A 23,252-nucleotide genomic window follows, 5' to 3' on the forward strand; every position below is an offset into this window, starting at 1 on the left:
TTAAAAAGGCACACTCAATAACACACCGCTAAAAGCTAAACGCACAGCTTGATGTACCGAAGGGTATTTAAGCAAAGACGGAAGTAAAGGACGGATGACTGTTTCGCTTCGCTGTGTCTGTGTCTGTCTTGAGTCGGAGCGGGTGGTTTTTCAGGAGGGAAACTTTACAAGGTTTAACGGGATTTGAGCACGATTATTTCATTTTGTCTAATTACCAGAGCCAGTGCAACTACACTGTAAGGTAGGGGCACATCTTGATTAGTAAACATGTTAATTTGGTCGTGTATTAAGATATTTTACCCGCTTCAGTTTGCGCCATTTTCGCTAGTTTGGTAATGCACAAATGTGCGCCTTTCTGCTCTGCCGTTCTTTGTCCCTATTTTTTAATGGATTATGGATATGGTTTATTCCTGTAGAATATTCCACATCCATGTTTGCTATTTCAAAGTAGATATCATTAATTGCTAGAAGAACAGCAGTAATCACTTTTCTGTCATCCAAAATTGTGTTCAAATCAAGTGCATTTGCGCATTTTTGTGCTGCATCAGGCCGTGTCAGACGCTAACAGCGCCAGCGCCTGTTACAATATAGCAAAATTCTGGCGCACATGAGTTAGCTTATCAAGCTAACCGGCTAGCCTGCTAACCAAATAGCTTTTATGGTCACTGTGTTGACATTTGTGTTGACAACAAGTTTACAGTAAAACTCAACCAACATGAGATAAATTAAACGTTGGTGGTTTAATTTCCCGAGGCCTTTAAGTTTAACACCAGGCGCAACCGAAAGACTAGGAGAATCGTTTTTTTTGTAACGTTATCACCAACGGCTAACTTGGCTAGCCCTTTAGCGTAACCAGACATGTCGGTTTAAACAATACTTTAACACGCACTACTGTAAGGTTGGTGTATAAAGTTAAACATATCTAAAGTTGTCCTGTTTGTATAGAGTAATACTCCACTGTTATAAAGTTAGTAACTGCTACGTTGGCAGTTTGTAGCCGTTACTATGCTTTATCCCTTTTTTGATTAAAGTAACCCCAAAGCATCGTTGCTATAGAGATCATTAGACATTCCAATGAGGATCTTTAAATAGCGCTCGTGACTATCTTTTACCGGCAACACAGAGGTGCATAACTTAGACACCTGTCAAAATATTGATAAGTTCGTAAAAGTAATCTTTCACTGAGCACCATGTATAAGTTGAGTATGTAATCATAATTGTATCTACGTTCTTTTTTATCTGATTTAAACTCCTTCAGTGTGTGTGTGTGTGTGTGTGTGGTCCAGGTAATTGGAGTTTACTACATGGATAATGTCAGATTTTCTAACACTAATGTTTCTACTTGAGCAAAACTCTTTATTCAACCAAATATTATTTTGCTTTTTAAATTGTTTTGTCAGTCCAAACGTGTTTTCATTTACACTGATTCTAAAGCAGAGAAAAGCTTCTTTGGTTTTATGCCTTTATAAATGACATGTCAGCTCAAAAAACAATGTTTGATGATAACAATAACAGTTTTCACCTCCACAAAGTTTACTTGTGAATCCCCGCTGTCAGACCTGGTTAAGAATAGTTTCATATAATTTGCTTGACATTCTCTTTCATTGCAGGAGTCCACGAATCATGTCAGGCATTGCATTGAGCCGGCTTGCACAGGAGCGCAAGGCATGGCGGAAGGACCATCCTTTTGTAAGTAGTGTCTTATGAGATGCGCCTGTGCTTCACTGTGAGGTCTATTTGAGACACTTGTCCTGTTCAGATCTTGTATCTGTCTTTTGTGAGTTATATCACAAGTGGACAGCTCTAAGTACAGGTGTAAATGCACCCAAGATGCATTGAAGACTCATCGAGATCCAATCGCTCAGACCACACTCATAGGCGCACAGGAGCTGGCTTTGCATAGATTTGACACCTGCCCGCTTGCTCTTATCCCTGGCCTTGTAGAGCTCTGGCACAGACAAGGTGTCAGCGGCACTGAGGGTGGCGGGGACCGTCGGTAGACGATAACCTTGTATTTTTAGGTTCATAAAATGTACCCGAAAATACTACACGCACACCGCCGTCAAGTTGAGAAAATTACAATCATCGGCACACAAAGACTGTAGGCAGCGCTTTTTTATTATTCATCGCACAATTCTATAATAATGGTTTATTACATTACATTACAGGTCATTTATCAGACGCTCTTATCCAGAGGGACTCACAGTGAACTAACTACAGGGACAGTCTCCCTGGAGCAACTCTGGGTTAAGTACCTTGCTCAGGGGTACAATGGTGGTATTGAACTCACAACCATCTGGTGTTCTGTTTGGAAGGCGTACCACTAGGCCATCACCACCTATGTGAGAGTAACAACTGAAATTTGTACGAAGACGACACGCCAATAACTATTTTTAATGATGTATTTGCAAGCGGAAATGATGTACATGTGTATTTACATATAGAGTGAGCTATAGATGAGATCCTATCACAAGTGGTCATTATGTTGAGCTGCATTCTAATGCCAGGTGTGAACTGATGTACTTGGAGCTCTCCACTTTGGATCGGATCACAAAAGACGCATGTTTATTCCAGGTCTGAACAGGGTCACAGATATCTTAACTGTTTGCACTCTCCCGTTCAATTTTTCAGGGATTTGTTGCTGTACCAACAAAAAATCCAGACGGAACCATGAATCTCATGAATTGGGAATGTGCTATTCCTGGCAAGAAAGGGGTAATGTGTTTCATTATTTTATTTACATAGCAACTACTGCTACATGGAACAGTTTTGTAAGACAATGACATTTCTGTAGCCGGTTTATGGTTTTAAATAAATCAATCTTACATAATAAAGCTAGAGGTGTGTCTTGCATGGAAACTTGTGTGAATATGAATGTAATGGCTGTGTGTCTCCTCAGACTCCATGGGAAGGAGGCCTGTTCAAACTGCGCATGTTGTTCAAGGATGACTATCCTTCTTCGCCTCCAAAATGTGAGTTACTGTGTCTGACCCGTGCTCAGCGTAAACAAGTGTTATTGTGATTACTACACACACTGTTATTATGCCGCAGCAGATACTTGTAGAAATCTATCTGCATTATGCAGTCAGGAAATGGATTTAAATGGCAAACACTGAACAGAAAAACATTCCAAGCCAGTCTTATTGGTCAAAACCAGGTACACAGTGCATTTCTTCTTTTGAGGGCATTTTGCATTACCAGATATAATGTGTATCCTGATTCTGGCAGGAGTAACCGTCTGGCTTGCTTGACGGCAAACTGACAATCAAGTTAAGTTCATGAACATTTTGGAAATGGCCCAGATGAGGTCAGAATTCCCTCAACCCTATCAACACCAATGTATCAATTCTTAAAACTCTGTTATGGCCTAATGGCACCTCCTGTCATCCAACACGTTGAAGTATCCTTGTAATGAAGAAGAGCATAAATTATAGTCTAACTGTACCCGTGTCTGATAAAGGGTTACTATAGTAATCTTAAGGTAACGCTGTAGTTCAGATATTAACCCATGTTTAAGCGTTCTCACTGAAGCTGAGCCGTGTTGGAGCTGTTGGTTGGGATCGGTTCACAGTGGTAGCAAACGCGGGTTTTTCCCCACACCATCGTTTTGTGTTTAAAGGATCGCTAATGACTTCTTAACGCGGAAAAGGCTGTAGAAAGGGATCTAAAAGCAATGTCATTGTATCCCTTCTGTTAATGAGATAGGATAGACTCTTTCAACCACACATCTTTTACTGTTCATTTTATATAATTGTACAGCATTTCCAGTAATGAATTGAGTGTTTAATGATTTGAGAGCTGATAAAGCGGTTGTGGCAATTTGACTGCTCAAAACATAATCCCTTTGTCTTGAGTACGGCGTGAACCCAATAATTTGCATTTCCACCAGGAGTCCTGCACAACGTTCAGACACTGTGATGTACGATGTTGCTAATATCCAGCAGCAGGGGTCGTGCTGTCTGAATGTCACATTAAAATAACATTAGGCCTTTGCTTGTGTGAACAACAGAAGTTGCTGCTTTTTAAGTGGAACAGTTCAGTTGGTGTATACTGTGAAAAAGCCATGTGACATTTGTGGAATGTGTTCATCTTGTCTGACATGTGTAATGGATCATACGTGCACTTAACATTTTCTTGTGTTTTTCAGGTAAATTTGAGCCTCCACTCTTTCACCCAAATGTGTATCCATCAGGCACAGTATGCCTATCTATTCTAGAGGAGGACAAGGACTGGAGACCGGCCATCACAATAAAGCAGGTTAGGACCGCCAAGAATACCTCATTTACATTATAGTGTGTATCTGTAAATGCATCTAAAAAAACCAACATGAAAACGTGTAGGGAGCTATAATAATGTGAGTATTTCCTGTTGTCTTGGCATAGTTTATTTAAAAGATTGGATCTGGTAAATGTTATAAGTTTGCTGATATTAAACTTGAAATGTATAAATAAAACTTTTAATATTTAATTTGGTCTGCTAATCAGTCCATTTTTACTGACCGCTGGAAAATATGTTATTGAACATATTTAATATAATTGAATCCTTCAGGGAGATCTAACTATAACAATTAATTGAGTTAATGTTAGTAGCTAACAAATATAAGCAGCCTCCTTAAGAAATGCAGAACAGATGAATTGCTGATTTCTTTAAAAAAATAATTGTCTCATCGGTTCATTTATCCTACAGATCTTATTAGGTATCCAGGAACTCCTAAATGAACCAAATATCCAGGATCCAGCCCAAGCAGAGGCTTACACAATCTACTGGTGAGTGACATTGCATTTCATCTTTCAAAGGGACGTGCGTGTGTGATCTCTTGTATACAGTGCCGAAATCTGTCTCTAGGTCGAACCTGATGAGTTTTATTTGCACTGTATTATCGTAGACATTTTAAGGCACAGTGTTGACACAATGGGAATAGAGGTTAAACGGTTTCTATAGTGCAAGTCCGAGGAGATGGACCTCTGCTACAGCCCTGTTGTTCACGTCACTCATTAATGCACTTTCCACTTGGCTGATGTAACATGTAAAGCCACAACATTGGTAAAGTTGATGGTAAAAAACAATCATATCCTCACATTGATTTATGGCTTTTTGTTTGTTGCATACTTTGACTTAATAACTTGGGGCCTTTTCACACCTGAAAGTTTGCGTTTTTGTTAGTTTAGGTTTCCCATTGTAATAATGCGAGCGCACTAAAGAACGTGACAGCTTTAAATGACAAACCTACGTCCTGTTGTCCATCACCTACGTACCTGCGTCTTGCTTTGACTGGTTTGTTGACGGCCTTTCCGTTCCTCTTGTATCCGCTCTCTCTCCACCTGCGCTAACCACCTTCACTTTACACAGCATTTTAGAAACAAGACATAGGAACTGTAATTCAGTCTTGGGGAGCTGCAGTGTTTATTTATGGACAAACTGAAACCTACACTAAGTTTACTACCTCTGGATAACTTTACAACCAATTTCTCCTCTACCCCAATCGCCAAGAGCTGTACGCTCAGAGTGCAACCACGGTCTATATCTCTCTCGCCCGACCACAACATCGCCACAACATCGCTACATTCTTGTTGTTCGGAGTTGTGTCTCCATGATTGTTTGCACTTTTAGTACGTCGCTTTGGACAAAAGCGTCAGCTAAATGAACTGTAATGTAACGCTACACACTGAGCTATTCCTTTATACAGCTAAGCTATTCTTAGAACATGATGATGCCCTGCCAGAATTTCCAGTAATTGGTCAGAACCTTTAAAAAAATGTGCATTTGCGTAAGAAACAATCGGACCATGGTTAAGTTTGATCCGGTCGAGGTCGCCATCTATTCGTCGGAGGTTTCACACCAGTAATTTTGGTTTGGATCAAACTGACAAGTTCTCTGGACCAAGAGGCGTAGGTGTGAAGGAGCCCTTATTATCTTAAACCTGCAGATCTCATTTTCTTATTAGTTTAACCTTCTTCTTCTAAATGGGTTGTTTTTGACTTGTCATTCCCATGCTAACCAGCAGCTCCTGACTGATGTGAACTAGACCAGGATGATTAGTGATCAATAGGACAGGCTTCTTAAAAATGCACTTTGAGAGAGAGAGAGTGAGAGAGAGTGAGAGAGAGAGAGAGAGAGAGAGAGAGAGAGAGAGAGAGAGAGAGAGAGAGAGAGAGAGAGAGAGAGAGAGAGAGAGAGAGAGAGAGAGAGAGAGAGAGAGAGAGAGAGAGAGAGAGAGAGAGAGAGAGAGAGAGAGAGAGCTGAATTAATATAAAATGTTTCACACCTTATGTTTAATCCTCACTTTAACAATAAAGTGGTTGATTACAAGGCAGTAAGTTCTCCAGCCCGGTCTGTACTGATGTACTGAGCCTCTGAATCCTGAAGATGATATTGTTTTTAACTTGTGTTTACAAGATTAAAATGACAATCTTTAAGGGGCCTCTGTTAACAGCCTGTCTAACATGGTGTCTGGCTTTACAACCGGAGATCTGGGAGGTTTCCTGCATTTGCTACTTTTTGTCTTATTGGTCAAATTATTATTATTTCTTTATGGTTTGGAAATGCCTATTTTCTGATTTGTGTAAGTGATCAGAGCACCATGATAACTGCTATTTTTAACCCCTTTTCAGCCAAAACAGAGTAGAATATGAAAAAAGAGTTCGAGCACAAGCCAAAAAATTCTCCCCCTCGTAAGGGCGAAGACTTGCTCCGCTGCGGCAGAAGGAATCGGTTTAACAAGAATCACCTCCCCGCTCAGTCTCTCAATGAATGTGCGCCTCTCACATCAGGACTTGCTTAAAGACTTCTATTTAAACTCCACACATTCTGTGCCATCCGACCTTCATTTTTTGTTCTTAATTGCCAGTTGGCGCATAATGCTGGGAGGGGATGGGTGCTTCAGCACCCTGGTCATTTCTTTTTAAACATTAATTGTCTTATGTGGTGCAAGGGACACAGCTCGGTACCAGTTTCATCAACTCCATGCTGGCTGTCATCAATGTTCAAGGAAGAAAATGTCTTTTTGTTTTATATTGCTCTTTCACAGGGTCTATTCCTTTTTATGTTTTCCCCTTTTATTTTCCATAAATTTAATGTAAAATTAGCTTATTTCATTGTCAGTATTTCAACTGCTGTATAATGAATGGCACTTTTATACTGTTGTATCTCACTAGTGTCTCTAGATGGCTCTGTCTAATTCTCTTTACCAGGTTTTCTATTCAGCATGCTGTAATATATGATAGAATCTGCTGCCTTGGCTGTCTTTTTGTTATTCAGAGTGTTTGCTATGAAATAAATAAAAATGGCCATGATGACTGAGGCAGGTAGGCTTACTTCTGTATCAGACTTTAAGGTTATATGGTGCTTTGTTCATGTATGTGTTGGCGTAAATAAAACTTTCTACAAAACTTAAAGCATTTTCTTTATTACATGGGTTAAAAAATACAGCATGTTCAACTTATTCTCTAAGGTTTCAGACGATGCAAAACTATTCAGTCATCATAAAAACAATTGCTATAACTTCCTTTACAGTTTACTCATTTGATGCAAGTAAAACATTTTTGCAATTACATTTCACATCATCTACGTTATGCTCAAAGCTGTGAAAACATTTTACAAATACAAGCGCACATTAAATATATCTACTGCAAAAACTAAGAATGTACACTTATTAGCTTTAGTCTTTTAAGCATTACATGTCCCTGTGTAGATGTGTATAATTGAACTTTTAGGCCCAACATTATTTAAATTTCAACTTCACTATTTTACTGTACAGTTACTACACACACATGAACTTATACTTCAGTGATGGCCGCCACCCTGATGATCCCTGATGAGCAGGATTAGGTTGACGGGCTCCCATGCTGCTCTGCTTTGACTGGACTGCTCTGCTGGAAGGCGCTTAAGGTGCAGTACTCATTGCAGTACCAGGGAGGGTCCCTCTCCAGCCAACACCCTGAGTCTTCATCAGCAGGGCTCCCTAGGCTGTGTGCTCCCTGTAGATGATAACGGGGCCATTGTGATCACAGCGTACGGGATCCCGCCCAGGAGAGACGGATCACAGCCTGGGTCAGTTATATTGCTGTATGTGCTGCCCTCCATGAACTGGTGGTGAAACTGGGGCTGACATTCTTCCTCCTCAACAACTGCACACTTGGTCAGCGTGTCGATTTGGAGCGTTTCCTCTGCCTTCAGCATGTCTGCTGTGTGTTCTTGTGTGACCACCCAGCTCTATAATCACAGTACTGTTTAGTGACATTCTTGTGAGATAATTGTCAGTAGTTTATGTGACACGCTAAAGTTACCTTGAAATCTCCCTGGAAGTCGCTGTACAGGGTGTGGAAATAGGGTGCTGGGGTTGGGATGAAGGCACTCTGCCGCCACCTGTAAGTGAGGAACATAAAGAACATTACATTGGGTACATTGGTTGTAGGAAATGGCATTTACTGAGGAGTCGAAAGCTAAAGGGGAATCTTACTTTTTAACCGGAGCGTAGCAGAAAAGTAGGACGATTGGCACCATCACAAGTAAGATGATCACTTTACCCAGTCCAAAAACAAATGGGAGATCTGTTTGGACCAACGCAGTAAAAGAATAAAATCAATTGTAGGCCTAGATGCAAAGAGGGATTTTGCATTTACAGTAGCTGCTTTTCTAAAACAAGTTGCCTTTTAAGATTAAATTACATTTCTTGTTGGAAGAGACTCACCATTCACAGCTGACTGCGTCTCCCAGTAAACCTCAGAAGACCAGTCGCTCCACTGTCCCTTGTAGGAAACCTGATTAGGACTCGTCCGCACTCTGGCAGCGTACTCGGTGTCTGGCGCAAAATTGTGATCATCCACAGAATAATTCAAACTTGTGGCTTCAATGTAATGCGATAACACCTGAAATAAAGGAACGGGGTCGTATGTCATGAAATGTAAAGAAGAGAAATGTATCAATGTATTCTTTAAAAGATGACACAAAAGGATGATTATGGATGGATGGGTAGAGCTGTAGATACAAAATGTAATATTACCACAAAGATATTAATAGTTAGTTTCTCAATTGCGGTATGTATGATCGACTTTAATATTGAGATAAACTGGCTGCATGTTAAGTATGGCACAACAGCCAACTTTAAAGGAATACTTCACCCCAAAAGTATAGTTTGTATATCAATTACTCACCCCCATGTTACCTTGAAGTCTTTAAGAAAGAGTTATTGCACGCCTCCACGGTCAATTAAGAATAAAAAAACTGTTTTGCCCCCGATTTATTTCAATTCATTAAGAATATTCCGTTTTTTTAATTCTTTGTGGACATTGTTTGGGGGTGAAGTATTCCTTTAACCCCATAGCAGTGCTTGCTGGGACAAAGGAGTGGCACAGTGGAAAAGACCTGTGGGTAAGTAAAGTGGCAGTTTCTCATCACCCGCTGTCACCACACTGAGCTGACGGCCACAGTGGCCTCTAATAAAGTCGCTGTGGTAGCTTCTCATTTAAAAAAAAGTTCTCTTGGCAGCTCGGTATAAATACAGCGAAAGATTAAATAAATGTTTTGCCATTTTGCTAAAAAATAACAAAGTGTAGTACAAATCAAACTGAAGTTATTCAATGTTTTTCTCCGAGTCTTTTAACTCATCTTTAAATGACTCTGTTGTTTCCTTTAATACATCAATTTCCATGTTTCAGATTTAATCCATACGTCGATTATTCCTTTGCAGATAGATTTTAACAAAAACATGTGCACTTCCATTATTCCCACCAACAAACGGCACAGATTCATTGAATCTCACGTTTTGATTGTCTCGTTTGTAGTAATGGAGCTGATACTGGAGCTCGCTGACCAGAGCGATGTGAAGATCATATATCTCATATGTACTTATCCAGGTGAAGTGGCGCTGACTTGCGTTGTGGCTGACTGTGAGGCAGCACGGTGCGTTTGGTTTAACTGAAGAGAAGGCACACGTACACAAAAGGCAGGTTTTTAAATGAGCAGACATCTTTTTATATTTGAATATTTATATGAAAGTCTTCTGTATGTCTGGTTAAGAGCGTTCCTTACTGTTAATCAGAGGCTCAAATTCGTCATCCAGCACCTCACAGATTTCAGACCCGTCATTTTGATGGTGACAAAGTGAGATTACATAACTATCTGAACCATCAAACGTGGAATAAACGGTATCAGGCGTTTTTTTAGCGGAGCAGAAGTAATCCCCATCGGTGTTCGTCAGCATACAGTCGAACCCGACTCTGCACAAAGCAGTAACACAATGTCATCATCACCATTCGTTCATCCCTCATTAATAAGTGCATAAGGAATAAAAAATAACAATACAAACTTACTTTTCAAATGTATGTATGAAAGTGAGCTTGTAGGAGCAGTTGCTGCTTTGTGACGGCGCGATGCTCAGGGAGCAGTTGATGGTGTGCAGATAATCTGTTACACAGCGAAGACTGTGGTTCATACCTGTAAAGTAAACATAAACATAAAGTCTCGCTTTGTAACATCGTTTAACTTAAGGATTCCTTTAGTTCGAGTGTTTCTCCTCTTCACTGTAACTATCCAAAGGTTTAGCAGACTTCTCCCAGAAGGTCAAAGGTCATATAGATCATAGATCATGTTGTATAATATCTAAAAGTGCAATGAAGGAAACTTAAACGTCATGATTCTCTATCACATCTTTATAGTAAAAGAAGATACTGGCGGAGACTTAACCTGTGATGGGGTTTCCGTGCAGACAGACAATGTTGGTAGATACAAGCAGGAACACGATCACCAGCTTCAGCCTCTGCGGAGCGGCACAATCCATCACAGCAGACGTCCCCTCGGCCCCCGAGAGGTCTCGCTTAAAGCTGAAGCTCTTTTTAAAAACCTTTGGTTAATGAAGGCTGAGAGAGGGAGGCATCGGTGAGTCGTCTCACACTGACGCTATCACGTATCACATATCTCGATGGGAGAGGATGTGCTTTTTTTAAGAGAGCAGTTGTAAAAGGAAAGTGTGAAAGGGGTTATCCCGCAGTCAACTAAACATAATGTTCTCACTTCACATCCTCTTAATCATATTGTGCAATGAGTTCAGTTCTTTTCTTTCAATTTGGTTAAATAAGTCTCAATATTAGACCTATTTTATTTAGTTAGAAACCAATTAAAATACAAAATGTTTTTAGTTTACATGTTTTACCTTTATTCTTTCAGTGTCCTGCAGATTTCTTCTCTTATTGTACTGAATAGGCACAAAGCGGGAAGACATGTCACAACTGCACTGTGGGGACATTCATTTTGATCGATGAGACACCACAAATACACATGAATTATTGCAAACAAACCCTTTTAAAGACTAAAGATTTCCCTTCACCAGGAGAGGGATGTCCATCTAAAACGTTCTTTGGTACTATTTATGCACTGAACTGACGAAACATATCTTTAAAATTGTACCCACTGTAGTAAATAACAAACCAAAGTGACTTAATGTGTTTCAGCTTCATATTTCCAGCTGTTGCACTGAGCGAGATGTACGCAGAGGAGTTCAGTTTATGTTCTTGAATACCTCTTACAAGCCGAGACTCGCTTCATGCTGGTGCACTTCATTGATCACTTAAATGATTTGATGTCATCGGATTTGTCAAAAACATGTCGAGGAAAACATATTGGTGATTGTCTTTGTGAGGTTGAGCAACCTGAAACTGGAATATACATGAATTATTGTGCAACTTACAAGAGAGTTGTGCAATGTGTGTGTGTGTGTGTGTGTGTGTGTGTGTGTGTGTGTGTGTGTGACAGTGTCTTCCTCTGATGTTCACAATTGTGTTGAGTGTATGGCCCTGTATGCTTCTTCAGTCTGATCAGGACAAAAGAAGATTTCATTAAAAGCATTTTTACAAGACTTTGTGGCCCGAGGGGGCGAAGTATTACCAGCGAGTCGACTTCATCACTTCAAGCGAAGGTTAAACGTTAAGAAGGCTCATTATTGAACTTCTTTCAGAGAGCATTTGAGCAGAAAACATGTAAACAGAATGTCACCATGCACACAGTCATGTCAATGTGATAACCGGTTTACTTTGGGGGTTTTTTGCTATCCAAATATATCTGTGCACTTTACTTCACCACAGAGCATAAAGGGGAGGCCTATTTTTATTTGTTGAAACCTAAAAGACATTCTGTATGTGAAGCGGTGTACGCTTGTGTCGAAGACGTGCTCGCCATCAGCAACGACGCTGTAGTGAGATGGGAATATTCTCATGTCTTTATATTGTGCAAGAGCAGAAACCCTGATGTCGTGTCGCCGGCTCTATCTGCAAGTTGATGCAGTTCCAGCTCATCTGATAGCCGCTTTATGTGTGTGTGTTTTAGTACTTTGATAAGAATGTTTCCTTCTTTGTGATAAAGATTTTCATAGATGACACATTTGGCTTGAAAGAACATGTAATCTGTCTGATTAAGATGGGGGGGGGGGTAGTCACCAGTAGTCACTTCCTGTTTAAAATAAATGAATAAAAACATTAAAACACGTGAAAACCTTGTATGATCATTTAATATTTCACTTGTAGTGTTTACACAGTTGTCCTCAATATTTTAATTGCACGAGTCCTTTACACAGCTGGCAAATATAAAAAGAAAGACAGTTAAATGACTTATTCCACTTCAATATAAAATCTGCTGTAAAATAATACTGGACCTATAAAACAAGGCTCTTCTGAAGTCTGTGGCATGTTTGGGTTTTTTTCCCATGTTAAGTGTTTACAAAATGTTACAATGCACCATGCGCACACACCATGAAGAATGACCCTGTGGGTGTAGTTTTAACATAAACTCAGTGTATCTACAGTAGATCAGGGATCTAGTTAAGCACTTGAGGCACACCGGCATGGGTCACTCACAGGCCAGTTTACCATCAAAGGACGACAGGGTGATGGCAAAGGCTTGCAGGGCACACATGGGGAAACTGTAATCCATGGAGAAGACGTCCTCCGCTACACGGCCAAACTGCATCACGATGTAATCCTCTGGAAAAGACAACAGCAGCAGGGGGGGGCAGGAAGAGACGACGGTGAAGTTAGGAATAAAAACAAGACAGCCATTTTCCTTGTGGTTGATGATAGAAGGAGACATTTTACCGTTGTCAGGGTGGATGATCTGGAAGTTCTTGACGGAGGCCTGGGTGACACGGCCGTGGAAGTTAAGCACAAATGACTGAGTCTGTTCGTTCCAGCTCGGGCATTTGTTCGCCAGCGTGACCAGTTTTTCTGTGTTGCTGTTTGCATGGCGGGCCAGTAGAGTATCAAGTTCCTATAATGAGATAACATTTCAGTTTCTTTAACATATTCCACACTTAATCTGCATCATCACAGGTTTTAAACAGGATTATCTCTTTTAACATACATTTTTGGGACGAAGTGACACTCTTTCATCGTTCTCCAACATGCCAGGGATGATCACTGTCATTTTCCTGGGACCCTTGAATCCCAGAACATTGGTCTCCTGGAAACGTGACAGACAATCGTGTTACAGGTTTTGATCTCCTCATATGCTTTGTTAAGTGAGATGTTAGAGTTCACTTTGGACTCACGTAGCAAATTGCTGCCAGCTCTTGCCGCACTGATTCGCTCTCTTTGACGAACGGCTTTTTCTCGGGGTTTTCACCTCCGTCGTAGACTGTGAACTTTGTGCCCAGAATATTGGACCTGAAACAAATGAGTCCGATCAGATACATGATCTGAAATCATCTATCAGGTAAGATACAAGTTAACTTTGCCAGCCGTGGGGTGCTTTCATGTAAAATGATTGCTTCCACAAATCAAGGAGGAATTTACCAACATGTCTTAATAAAGGGGGAAAATGTCCAATTTACACCTAATTTGAAATAATGAGAAGAGTTGTACCTTAGTTTTCCTATGTAGCAGTTTGTATCTCTGGACAGATTGGTCGGGTCCGTGGAGATGAGATAGTTGGATGTTTTGCACTTCTTTCTTTTTCTGCCTGCCATTAGAAACACCTTGGTGGTGGCACAATGGAAAACACATTTGTTTTATTATCAGACAATGAAAAGAACTTGACAGCTCAAGAAAAAACAGGATCATGTCATTGGAAGTGAAATCAATGAGCACAATGTTCGGGTTCAAGAAGTGCCAACCCTCTTGCCGTCCTCCTTCTCCATGTGGAGGTAGTAAGTCGGGTAGATGCCCTTCTCCATGCCTCTCCTGTCTCTGGTGACTCTGCACTGGATTGTTGCATCTCTGGGGGCTGGACGCAAAGCAAACTTCTCCAGATCCTCCACTGACATTGGAGATGTGGACTGAAATGAGAACATTGGTCACTTTTATATGTTTTTTTTGTGACTAATCAAAATAACGTGCATACTCGCATACAAGACACTAAGCAGTGTTTACATGTAATGTCTCACTCTTTCATCAGGTTCACTGTCCGAGGATGAACCCTTCCTGTAGTTGGAGTTAAGGGAAGCGAGACTCTGCGTATTCTTCTCTGCTTTCTTTGTCTTTTTCTCCTTTTTCTCCTTTTCCAGAATTTCCTCGTCTTTGCTATCGTCACTTATTTGGCACATGGCTGTGGAGATGACACACACACACACACACACACACACACACACACACACACACACACACACACACACACACACACACACACACACACACACACACACACACATGTCTTCTTTGTAGCAGCTTTACTGTATTGTTATTCATAAAAAGCACAAGGCCAGATTGTCGCTCACTTGTGTCGAGTTGTTTTTTCCTCTTAGGCGACTGAGGGCAAGGCCTCTGGGCCCCATCTTCCTCTTCATCGTTGCTCTCACCACATTTATTCTTCTTGGGACTTGCCACATCCACCACTGACTCTGTCTCCTGGGTTGAAGCCTCCTGCAAGTGCTTCTCTGCAAAGGAAGAGACACTTAAATGCTGTAAAAGCTGTGACTTATTAGAGAGTAGTGATATGTTAATATTAAATGTAACTTGTTACTTTTACGCTCTTGTTTGGTTGTCTTGTGTGTCTTCTGTGGATCTTCCAATTCTTTCACTTTGTCTTTCTTCTTTGCTTTTTTCTCCTTTTTCTCCTTTTCATCGTTCTCGTCCATCTCTGGTGATAAGCAAAGCAGCCCGTTGAATTATTTATTAAAGCAAAGTGTTTCTTAGCTTTACATGTGTCACAGACCACGACAATGTGTGTGCATACATTTGTATTTTACCTTTGCTTTACATAAACTACAGTAACTGTATCCTCGCACACACACATACTGTATATAAATAAACACAAAGACATCACATTAGAATATAAAAACGTACGTTTGGCTTTTTCTTTTTTCATTTCTTTCTTCTCTGTCTGTTCCCCCTCAGCCTGAGCATCATTCTCCACTTCAGGCTCCACCTCAGGCTCTTTGTTAAGCTCCAAGTTCATGTTCTTGGGAGTATTAGGATTCTCTGAAGGCATCTCATCGAACGTCACGCTTTCTGTCATGTTGTATTCCCCTAATGTGATCTCATCCAATGGGTTATCATGGGCATGTTCAACTTGATCTCCAGGAAAAAAACAAAACATCTCATCTTTTAATGGACTGAACAAAATTGCATTATACATTTCTTTTAAATAGTGTTAAATAGAATAATGAAGGATGCTAATACTAACCACTCAGGGAAGTGTTGCTCAGGGATTGGCTGATCAACAGAGGGGTTTCATCCGAGCGGGCAGCTTTGTGCTTTTGTTTTTTTTGGCGAGCATCCCGATTGGCTACCACCATTTGAGAATCAGCCCTCTTCTTCTGCTGCTTTTTCATCAGGAGGGTTCGCTGTGGGAGAACTGAGTGTTAGACTTAGACTTAGACACAACTACAGAGAAAATAATGCTTTTTATCGCTGTATAAATGTGATGTCTTAATGTTAAGAGTCTGGATAGCACATTTCATTATATTTCAATTTACTACTGCTTTTTTTTTACGCATAATGAACAATAAATTAATCTTGAGCCATGTTCTTTGGTCAGAATTGTAACATTATATTCTATATCTGATAAGGTTTTTGAACATTAATCCAGCTGAAGAGGATAGAGCTACTGATTCTGGATGCAAGATTTTAAATGCAGCTGTCCTAATCATCATTGTTACACTTTACTACTATTTTAGTAGGTTACTATAGCTACTAATAGTTATTATTAGTACTTTTATCACTGCTCATCTTCCTGGTACAAGGTATTTATGTAGTACTCTACTGGACATAAGCCAGTAGTCACAAGACTGTGTCTTAAGGTTGAGCAGCAAACAGCAGGTGGCTCTGACACAGGTAGCCATGAAGCTTTATTTATTTTAACTACACATCATCTAATTGAACAATAGATAAGTTCCATTTTTTTCCTCTACTGTCAGGATGCATTATGATAATTATATTTATACTACATGTTTAATAAAGGTAAACATCTACTCTAACAACTTAAAAGTAACATCTATTTGTAATATATTTGAATTGCATTGTAGTTATTGTACCAGTTTAAAATAAACCAAAACATATCCGGGCTATTTCACGAGTAGATGACCTCAAATACTGAAATAAATCTTGTTTCTTTACCTGGTTGTCCAGCTTCTGTTGTCGTATATCGTCCTCCATGTCTGAGTAGAAGACTGCTTACTGCTAATTATACTTAGTAGTTAATTAAGTTGACTTAAAAACAACAGATGAAATCCAGCATCAAAGTTCAATATGAGAAATGCTCCACAATAAATGAGCAATTAAACATGGACGCGGGTGTTTGATTGTGGCACCCTGCTCCATCTGACAGTCTGTCCACCTGCATGTGGCAGAAGGCAAAGTGGATTAGAGGGGGATAATGTTCTTAAACTGCAACTGCACAGCTCAGTCAGTATGGAGGGCAAAGCAGGCTTTCCATGGAGAGATGCTAAGGAGTAATGTTACAGCTGAAACGTGAGACTAGACAAACAGGAAGTCGATGACCTTCTCGTGTCACTATTAAGTCAGCAGTCTGCATCACTTACCGCGGCGTAAACAATCAAACCCGGAAGGTGAAGCGGTCACTACAAATCTCCCCTAAACCTCCCGAGTCTCCCCTACACGTGCACCTCTGTGCTGTACCTTCACACGGACATGGTATCGCCTTTAAGGCCTTTACAATCACGTAAAACATCAACAAAAACAAGCTGTTAGCGGGACAGTCCGGGTTTATCTCGTTGTCATGGATACGACTGCCATGCAGCGGCGATGGAGAGTCGTGAAATTTAAACAGCTCCGTGTTTTTAAATCAAATATAATACATTAACATTGTTAAATGTTTTTATTATTAGTTCGTTTAGTTTGTCTTTGTTTACGTTTTTAGCTTTTGCACTAGTTTCATACCGTTTTAGTACACTGATGCTTGTTTGCAGGACGGATTTTTAATGCTTTTTTTTGACGCACTACAAATCAGTTTAGCAAATTAGTTTTGTCCTGTGGACTCATATTATTTTATATTATAATTATCTATTTTACTACTATATATTTTTTATTGATTATTTTAATTTTTCAGGTTGTTTTACGTAATTCGGTACTAAACCGGAAATGGAAACAACGCGTATATTGTTGCTAGGATACAGCGAGGGTAACAGAAAATGATCCCGAAACCTGTTTTGGTTATAAGATTTCGCTAAATACAAAACGATGGTTTGATAACTTTGATCTGTTTTTATCTACAACATCTAACATGTTTGTTATGTGTATGTTATTTAATGAGAGAATCAAATCAATCGCACTTCTGTTTTTCAGCTGTCAACTTGTGTAGTTTATGATTCTTAAGAAATAAAAAATGGATACGAAAACAAAGGTAGGCTTAGTTTAATCCGTAACAGCTTGTTACATTGTGCTACTTGACTGTCTGCTCGTTTAGCCTCTTTTGGTTTGTAATCATATAATTAAAATATAAAGATTGTATTGCTTACACTGGATAAGAGTATAAATATTGCCTTGTAATCTTGTTGTACTGTGTTGTGTTGTATGTACCACAGGCCCTGCAAGCTAAAGTGATGCTATGGTGAGAACTGTGTCCCAAGATTATGCTAATTATGATTGGTTGCTGCTTAAATACATCCAACCAAGAATCCATTCCCTGGTTGTTTTCAGGACAGACGTAAACTACCATGACATGGATGAAATCGACAAAATGAAGTCCATCCCTGATCTGGAGAGGTTTATTCCCTTTGTTTATGACCAGAAAGCACGTCTATCTATTTGAACACAATCACACACACAGCACTGACACACTTTTCTGTCACACCCTTCTGTGACAGTGCTTTATGCAACGTATTTGGAGTCGACCTCCCTGAACCAAAAAGAGGAGTTCTGCTGGAGTTGTATGTCCAGACGGTGCTTTTTTGCAGAGAGTGCAACTTTAAAAAGGAACACACTTCTGCTCTCTTGTCCATCATCAAGTCCATCCACGAGGCTAACATACGTAAGAAAAGTCATATTATTATCACTGCAGTGTGGTTGGATGATGTAAAAACAAACCACACTTCTGATAATTCATTTAAATGTTCCTTTACTTTAAATGGGATGTGTTTGAAACTCCTTTCTTGCAGAAACTTCCTTCAACAACATAGAACAGTGTTTCAATTACTGCAAGGAGCTGCTTCTCTGTCACTCAGTCAGGGTGTGTAAAACAATTCTCGTATTATTGTAATTATCGTATCGTATAGTCGACTAATCGATTAATCTAGAAAAATAATCAGCAAATTAATCTGTAATGTAAATAATGTTTAGTTGCAGTTACTCAGAATAGTTTTAAAACCTATGAACGTTCATGAACGCAACGTATAATTGTTCCCTCCCGTTTGCCCACCACAGCGACCTCCATTTAGTATCGACCTCTTCAGCTACGAGGAGGTGAACTGTATCTTAAAGTACATCCATAACAGCTACATCAACCACTACAAACTCTACAAATATATTTTCACCCCACAGGTAACAATCTGAATGTTTGTATTAAGAAACATCTGCTATCATTATCATTTTTATTATACTTGATGTAATTGCATATCTGGAGGGAATTATTCTACGTATTATTTTTACACAGGTAAAACTTGATTTGTCTTTGACTTACTCTGGGATTCCAGATGAGGATGAACAAACCTTGGAGGATTCTTCTGCTCCAGGTAATAATTACACAGGTATTAGAGGTTTTAGTAGAAACATAAATTCTGTTTTATATTCTGTGACATTTAGAACAGAATATTCTTCATATTTTAGAGCGTCTTGGACCAAATTTATTAATACTTTTAAATACTTTTCTTGCACCAGATGTTGAAAATGTGATGGAAACAGAAGCAGCGCCAAAGACAGACAGCTCTCCTCAAACGCAGGAAGCGTCCATCGGAGAGCCGGAGGGAGCCGCACTCGGTATTATCACAAATCACTGAGCGGAAATCCTTTTTTTAAAAAGTCAAATGCACCCCAAATATTGTATTCTGACGGCTTCATTTATTCACTTTCATGTTCAAAATCAGACCTGAAGGCACTGATCGAGAAAGAGGTCAGAGAGCAGATGACGCTCGTGTCTGGACAACTCGATCAGCGAATGAAAGACATTGAAGATCAGCACCACAGCGCACTGGATTCTCCACAGCCCAGCCACAAGTCCAAAAAATAATGGATGAGAAACATTGATTTTGATTTAATACTCACACAAAATACAACATTTCAAGCTCAAACATTAGTTTTATTGTCAATAAATTCTTTGTTCTTCATATACAGTACATATATATCTGCATTTGTACAATTACAGTACATTTCTGAGGGAGGCACATTCAGGAAAAGTGCCTCTTATTAAACGGAGGAATAAACGGAGGGAATGTTGTTGGTTATTGAACAAGAAATACAGTCACACAGTCTTCACAGTTAGCTAAAATGGGTTTCCTATTGAGGAATGTCTGCATGCATGACAGCTACAGGACACTCGACCAAAAATACTGTAATTGAATGTTTCACATGTCTTCTGGTACTGCTTTGTAGCACTAGAATATCTGTACATTTGAACCTTGTTGCATTATGTGTCTATAATTATTATCTATTAAATAGTAAATCACAGTGCTTTAATGTCCACTGCAGTGCTTCGACACACTCCTCTCCTCAGTTGTAACTGACGATCAACAGGTAAAGTCCTAAACACACATATTGTATATGTATGTGATGTGTTATATCAAACGATTGTGCAATCTGTCCTCTACTGCAAAGTGGCACTGCAAACATGATGACCTGACAAGAAGGGATTCAAACAGCCTCAAACTTGGATCACAGGGCAGATAAGAAAAGATGTGCGTGCTTATCTTTAACTCGCAGAACCACGGTGTGCATTAAGGAATGCAAACATCCTGGTCCCTGAACTCCTCATCTTAAAATTAAACACGGTAATTCGTAAAGACAAACACTGCCATGACAGCACATGCAAATGTTTAAATACAAATCATCGTGGTTAGGAATGAGGTTTGACCTTTTTATGTTTCGAAGTCCTCCAGGCCCAGCAGCATGATCTTAGCTGTGTTCTGAAAGAGGGCGGCTCGGTTCTGCTGCTCCCCTTTCTTCACCCAGTGCCCGTAGATGCGGAATGCGCAGCCATCGATGAGTTTGCGGACACCGCGGAGGGAGTAAGGATCTCTGGCCAGCACCTCCCGAGTCAGCGGCCGAGCCCTGCGGTAACGGCTGTACATCCTGATGCAGGCCAGCACACTGACTATCAGCACCTGAGGAGGCAAGAGAGGGAAAGCAGGTGAGACTGGAGAGGATCATTTATTCAAGTCTTCCAATTATGAAAAGAAAAGTCAGTTACGAACCCTAAATGTCTTTCTGGGACTGAAGAGTCGCACGTCCTCCTTCTGGTACTGTCTGAAGAAGGGATGTGCTAAAGCTTGCTCTGCAGTGAGACGGACAGCTGGGTCCACCACCAGGAGTCTGGATATCTGAGCAGCACAAGCAGAATGATTGAAAACCAGGACTAGCGTGACGCTGTGGATGCTGCTTTCTAACAAGCAAAACAACAAAAACAACAGCTTTATGGTTTATCTTCGTCAGTATATCTAAAAGAATATCACATATTGTGTTTCTGCTGAGGAATTGTTGTATTTTACTTCATAGCTGGGTGGAATTAAAAGGAGAATATCAGCTTACCAGATCTTTCACAGTGTCAGACCTGTCATCCCACTCGGGGGAGCCGAACTGATAGCGACCCTCCATGATCATCCTCAGCATTAGCATCTGCTTGCGATGCCAGAAGGGTGGCGAGCCGGCCAGTAAGGTGAAAAGGATCACGCCACACGCCCAGCTGTTCAACACATACATCAAAGCAAGTAAGCAAAAATAAGAAATTTAATTCAGCACAACACTTAGGGTCACGCTTTGTAAATATATATTAAAATGTTACTTCAAATAAATGTTATGGTCAAAAGGAAAGACTTACAGGTCGACCTCTTGGCCATAGCCTGCGTGCATTTCATCCATCGAACATTTCAGTATTTCAGGGGCCAAATAACCAGGCGTCCCGCAAAGTTCTAATTAGAATGAAATACAAAACAGATCATGTTAACCTCCGTCTATACAAATTATGTACATGTATAAATAGATCATTAACACTGAATTTCAGCCATCTGTTTCATTTTATACTACAGCACCTCTAAGCTTCTCTCCTGGTTGTAGCTGCACTGAGAAACCAAAGTCAGACAGTTTGATGTGTCCCTGATCATCCAGGAGGATGTTCTCAGGTTTTAAGTCCCGGTGGACGATGTTGAGGGAGTGGAGGTACTGCACGGCCTCCAGCAGGGCTCGCATCATACTCCTGTAGAGCAAATACAGCGATTATAAATCACCACTTTTAAATGGATTTGGTCTTATTTCCAGGCAGCTGCGTTTATTTTCAACGATCAATTTGCAAAGATGTGGAATGTCACTTATTCCATCACAGTGAACATCATAGTGCTTTGAGTTTTTGTCATGGTAATAATACATGATTTGACATATGAGAGTCTAAAACATGCAGAAACACAGTTATAAAGGCCACATTACAGTGAGTGACAGAATAAATGAGCTGGAGCTCACCTGGTTTCCTTCTCGCTCAAAGTAACTTTTTCTGTGAGGTAGTCAAACAGTTCTCCTCGCCTCATGCTGTAAATGAAAACATGAGATTTCATGATTATTTATTTACATATAAGGGGACGTTAGCTAAGTGCATTTAAGCTCTTTGTTGTTATACTCACAGGTCAAACACCAAAAATATGAAGGTTGTGGATTCATAGGAATCAATGAGAGTGACTAAAGGGAATCAAGGAAACATAAAACTGTTTCAACACATTTGAATATACAGAAAATTAAAGTGTCTTGCATTTCAAAAGAGCAGAATTCCAACGTACTGATTGAGGAGTGTCCTTTCACCATGTTGAGGACATGAATCTCCTTCAGCGTAGAAGTTTTCACCTCTTCCAGCTGCTGGACTGTCATCTTCTCCGCTGTGATCTCAATAATCTTCACCGCCAGCTCCTGACCCCCATGTCTGTGCATACACCTGCGCACCACACTGCTCACACCCCTGAAATGCCATTGACACAGGACAAAGCATACATGTGTTTATCACTTCAATAGAAACTGAGATCACATTTCAGGTTCTGCTGGACTTACCTGCCAATCACCTCTTTAGGGTCATATTTCTGGTAAAACTCCTTGGCTCCCACCCAGTCTGGTAATTCATCTCCAAGAATAATATCTTTGGTCATATTGACAGCATATGAATCTATAATAACAACAAACTGTTAGTCACATGTCTCACTTTGTAAGTGCTGCATGGTCTGTCTAATAACAGGAACTACTAACCTAACTCCTGAAAAGGAAGTGTTTTGTTTTTGCTTTAGTTTAATTCTAGTTAGCAGGGTATTCTTGCAATTTGCTTGCTATATATACACATTTCTCTCCTCTCTAATGTTATTTAGAAATGTGGGTTTGATCCATCACGGTAGTTAGCTAGCTGTGTGTGATTTGGCCTTGCTATAGCAGCAGGTTCACTGACCGTACAGGAAGCTACTCACCATGTATGCAATCAATCGACAGGAGGGAGCAGGAGACGGCGAATAAGTAATCAGTAATAAAGTGTCATCACAGCTCGAGAAAATCTATCGTGAAGCGACAATATCAAAGATAGCTACACATACTGTTTACAACAACCCTTAGCTAACGTTACCACCAGAGCACTGTTTACATTCTAGTCACATTCCTCAAAACAGCTTGTATCCTGTTATTACACAATGGGACAGTACT

General features: G+C 40.1%; 5 protein-coding genes across 7 annotated transcripts; 2 read left to right on the plus strand and 3 right to left on the minus strand.

Moving 5' to 3' along the window:
* The first annotated feature begins 84 nt into the window (after positions 1-84).
* Positions 85-7,394, plus strand: ube2ib (ubiquitin-conjugating enzyme E2Ib). The gene is made up of 7 exons (XM_029455809.1): positions 85-241; positions 1,611-1,689; positions 2,632-2,715; positions 2,900-2,972; positions 4,148-4,257; positions 4,687-4,766; positions 6,612-7,394. The coding sequence occupies exons 2-7, from the start codon at positions 1,624-1,626 to the stop codon at positions 6,673-6,675; spliced, it is 477 nt and encodes a 158-aa protein (XP_029311669.1). The 5' UTR covers positions 85-241; positions 1,611-1,623; the 3' UTR covers positions 6,676-7,394.
* On the minus strand, positions 7,390-10,908 carry LOC115024331 (interleukin-21 receptor). Its single transcript, XM_029455799.1, has 8 exons — positions 10,684-10,908; positions 10,311-10,434; positions 10,030-10,217; positions 9,761-9,915; positions 8,690-8,867; positions 8,459-8,549; positions 8,286-8,364; positions 7,390-8,211 (listed from the first exon to the last, which is right to left on the minus strand). The coding sequence occupies exons 1-8, from the start codon at positions 10,775-10,777 to the stop codon at positions 7,948-7,950; spliced, it is 1,173 nt and encodes a 390-aa protein (XP_029311659.1). The 5' UTR covers positions 10,778-10,908; the 3' UTR covers positions 7,390-7,947.
* Positions 10,909-12,481: 1,573 nt separating this feature from the next.
* LOC115024636 (tubby protein homolog) lies at positions 12,482-17,130 on the minus strand. 2 transcript variants are annotated; one of them, XM_029456399.1, is made up of 13 exons: positions 16,964-17,130; positions 16,539-16,758; positions 15,607-15,766; positions 15,267-15,497; positions 14,944-15,060; positions 14,699-14,857; positions 14,369-14,529; positions 14,099-14,260; positions 13,848-13,960; positions 13,535-13,649; positions 13,348-13,446; positions 13,083-13,254; positions 12,482-12,971 (listed from the first exon to the last, which is right to left on the minus strand). In XM_029456399.1, the coding sequence occupies exons 2-13, from the start codon at positions 16,575-16,577 to the stop codon at positions 12,838-12,840; spliced, it is 1,662 nt and encodes a 553-aa protein (XP_029312259.1). In that variant the 5' UTR covers positions 16,578-16,758; positions 16,964-17,130; the 3' UTR covers positions 12,482-12,837. The 2 variants fall into 2 exon arrangements, with proteins under 2 accessions (XP_029312259.1, XP_029312258.1); XM_029456398.1 differs by having other exon boundaries at positions 16,539-17,130.
* Positions 17,131-17,578: 448 nt separating this feature from the next.
* cfap119 (cilia and flagella associated protein 119) lies at positions 17,579-19,652 on the plus strand. Of its 2 annotated transcripts, XM_029457145.1 has the most exons (10): positions 17,579-17,624; positions 17,727-17,784; positions 17,966-17,991; positions 18,081-18,146; positions 18,248-18,411; positions 18,539-18,609; positions 18,804-18,920; positions 19,033-19,111; positions 19,257-19,355; positions 19,463-19,652. In XM_029457145.1, the coding sequence occupies exons 2-10, from the start codon at positions 17,767-17,769 to the stop codon at positions 19,603-19,605; spliced, it is 783 nt and encodes a 260-aa protein (XP_029313005.1). In that variant the 5' UTR covers positions 17,579-17,624; positions 17,727-17,766; the 3' UTR covers positions 19,606-19,652. The 2 variants fall into 2 exon arrangements, with proteins under 2 accessions (XP_029313005.1, XP_029313004.1); XM_029457144.1 differs by having other exon boundaries at positions 17,585-17,784; positions 17,966-18,146.
* Position 19,653: 1 nt separating this feature from the next.
* On the minus strand, positions 19,654-23,242 carry phkg2 (phosphorylase kinase, gamma 2 (testis)). The gene is made up of 10 exons (XM_029457143.1): positions 23,024-23,242; positions 22,620-22,731; positions 22,355-22,530; positions 22,202-22,256; positions 22,044-22,109; positions 21,620-21,783; positions 21,409-21,499; positions 21,120-21,273; positions 20,786-20,911; positions 19,654-20,695 (listed from the first exon to the last, which is right to left on the minus strand). Exons 2-10 carry the CDS (start codon positions 22,712-22,714, stop codon positions 20,450-20,452), a joined length of 1,173 nt encoding a protein of 390 aa, XP_029313003.1. The 5' UTR covers positions 22,715-22,731; positions 23,024-23,242; the 3' UTR covers positions 19,654-20,449.
* Positions 23,243-23,252: the final 10 nt, after the last annotated feature.

This window comes from Cottoperca gobio, chromosome 19 (genome assembly GCF_900634415.1).
Source record: "Cottoperca gobio chromosome 19, fCotGob3.1, whole genome shotgun sequence".
Lineage (NCBI taxonomy): Eukaryota > Metazoa > Chordata > Actinopteri > Perciformes > Bovichtidae > Cottoperca > Cottoperca gobio.

Coding starts and splice junctions, on each gene's coding strand:
- ube2ib (XM_029455809.1), top strand. CDS start 1,624: ATGTCAGGCATTGCATTGAGCCGGCTTGCACAGGAGCGCAAGGCATGG. Junction 2,716..2,899: donor CTATTCCTGGCAAGAAAGGG/GTAATGTGTTTC, acceptor GTGTCTCCTCAG/ACTCCATGGGAAGGAGGCCT. Junction 2,973..4,147: donor TCCTTCTTCGCCTCCAAAAT/GTGAGTTACTGT, acceptor TGTGTTTTTCAG/GTAAATTTGAGCCTCCACTC.
- LOC115024636 (XM_029456399.1), bottom strand. CDS start 16,577: ATGGAGGACGATATACGACAACAGAAGCTGGACAACCAG. Junction 15,767..16,538: donor AACAGAAGCTGGACAACCAG/GTAAAGAAACAA, acceptor GTTCTCCCACAG/CGAACCCTCCTGATGAAAAA. Junction 14,858..14,943: donor AACCAAACAAGAGCGTAAAA/GTAACAAGTTAC, acceptor CTTCCTTTGCAG/AGAAGCACTTGCAGGAGGCT.
- cfap119 (XM_029457144.1), top strand. CDS start 17,989: ATGGTGAGAACTGTGTCCCAAGATTATGCTAATTATGATTGGTTGCTG. Junction 18,412..18,538: donor CATCCACGAGGCTAACATAC/GTAAGAAAAGTC, acceptor CCTTTCTTGCAG/AAACTTCCTTCAACAACATA. Junction 19,112..19,256: donor GGAGGATTCTTCTGCTCCAG/GTAATAATTACA, acceptor TTCTTGCACCAG/ATGTTGAAAATGTGATGGAA.
- phkg2 (XM_029457143.1), bottom strand. CDS start 22,714: ATGACCAAAGATATTATTCTTGGAGATGAATTACCAGACTGGGTGGGA. Junction 22,110..22,201: donor ATATTTTTGGTGTTTGACCT/GTGAGTATAACA, acceptor TTTCATTTACAG/CATGAGGCGAGGAGAACTGT. Junction 21,784..22,043: donor TTGAGCGAGAAGGAAACCAG/GTGAGCTCCAGC, acceptor TTTGCTCTACAG/GAGTATGATGCGAGCCCTGC.
- LOC115024331 (XM_029455799.1), bottom strand. CDS start 10,777: ATGGATTGTGCCGCTCCGCAGAGGCTGAAGCTGGTGATCGTGTTCCTG. Junction 8,868..9,760: donor ACAAACGAGACAATCAAAAC/GTGAGATTCAAT, acceptor CCTTTATTTCAG/GTGTTATCGCATTACATTGA. Junction 8,365..8,458: donor TGCTACGCTCCGGTTAAAAA/GTAAGATTCCCC, acceptor CCTCACTTACAG/GTGGCGGCAGAGTGCCTTCA.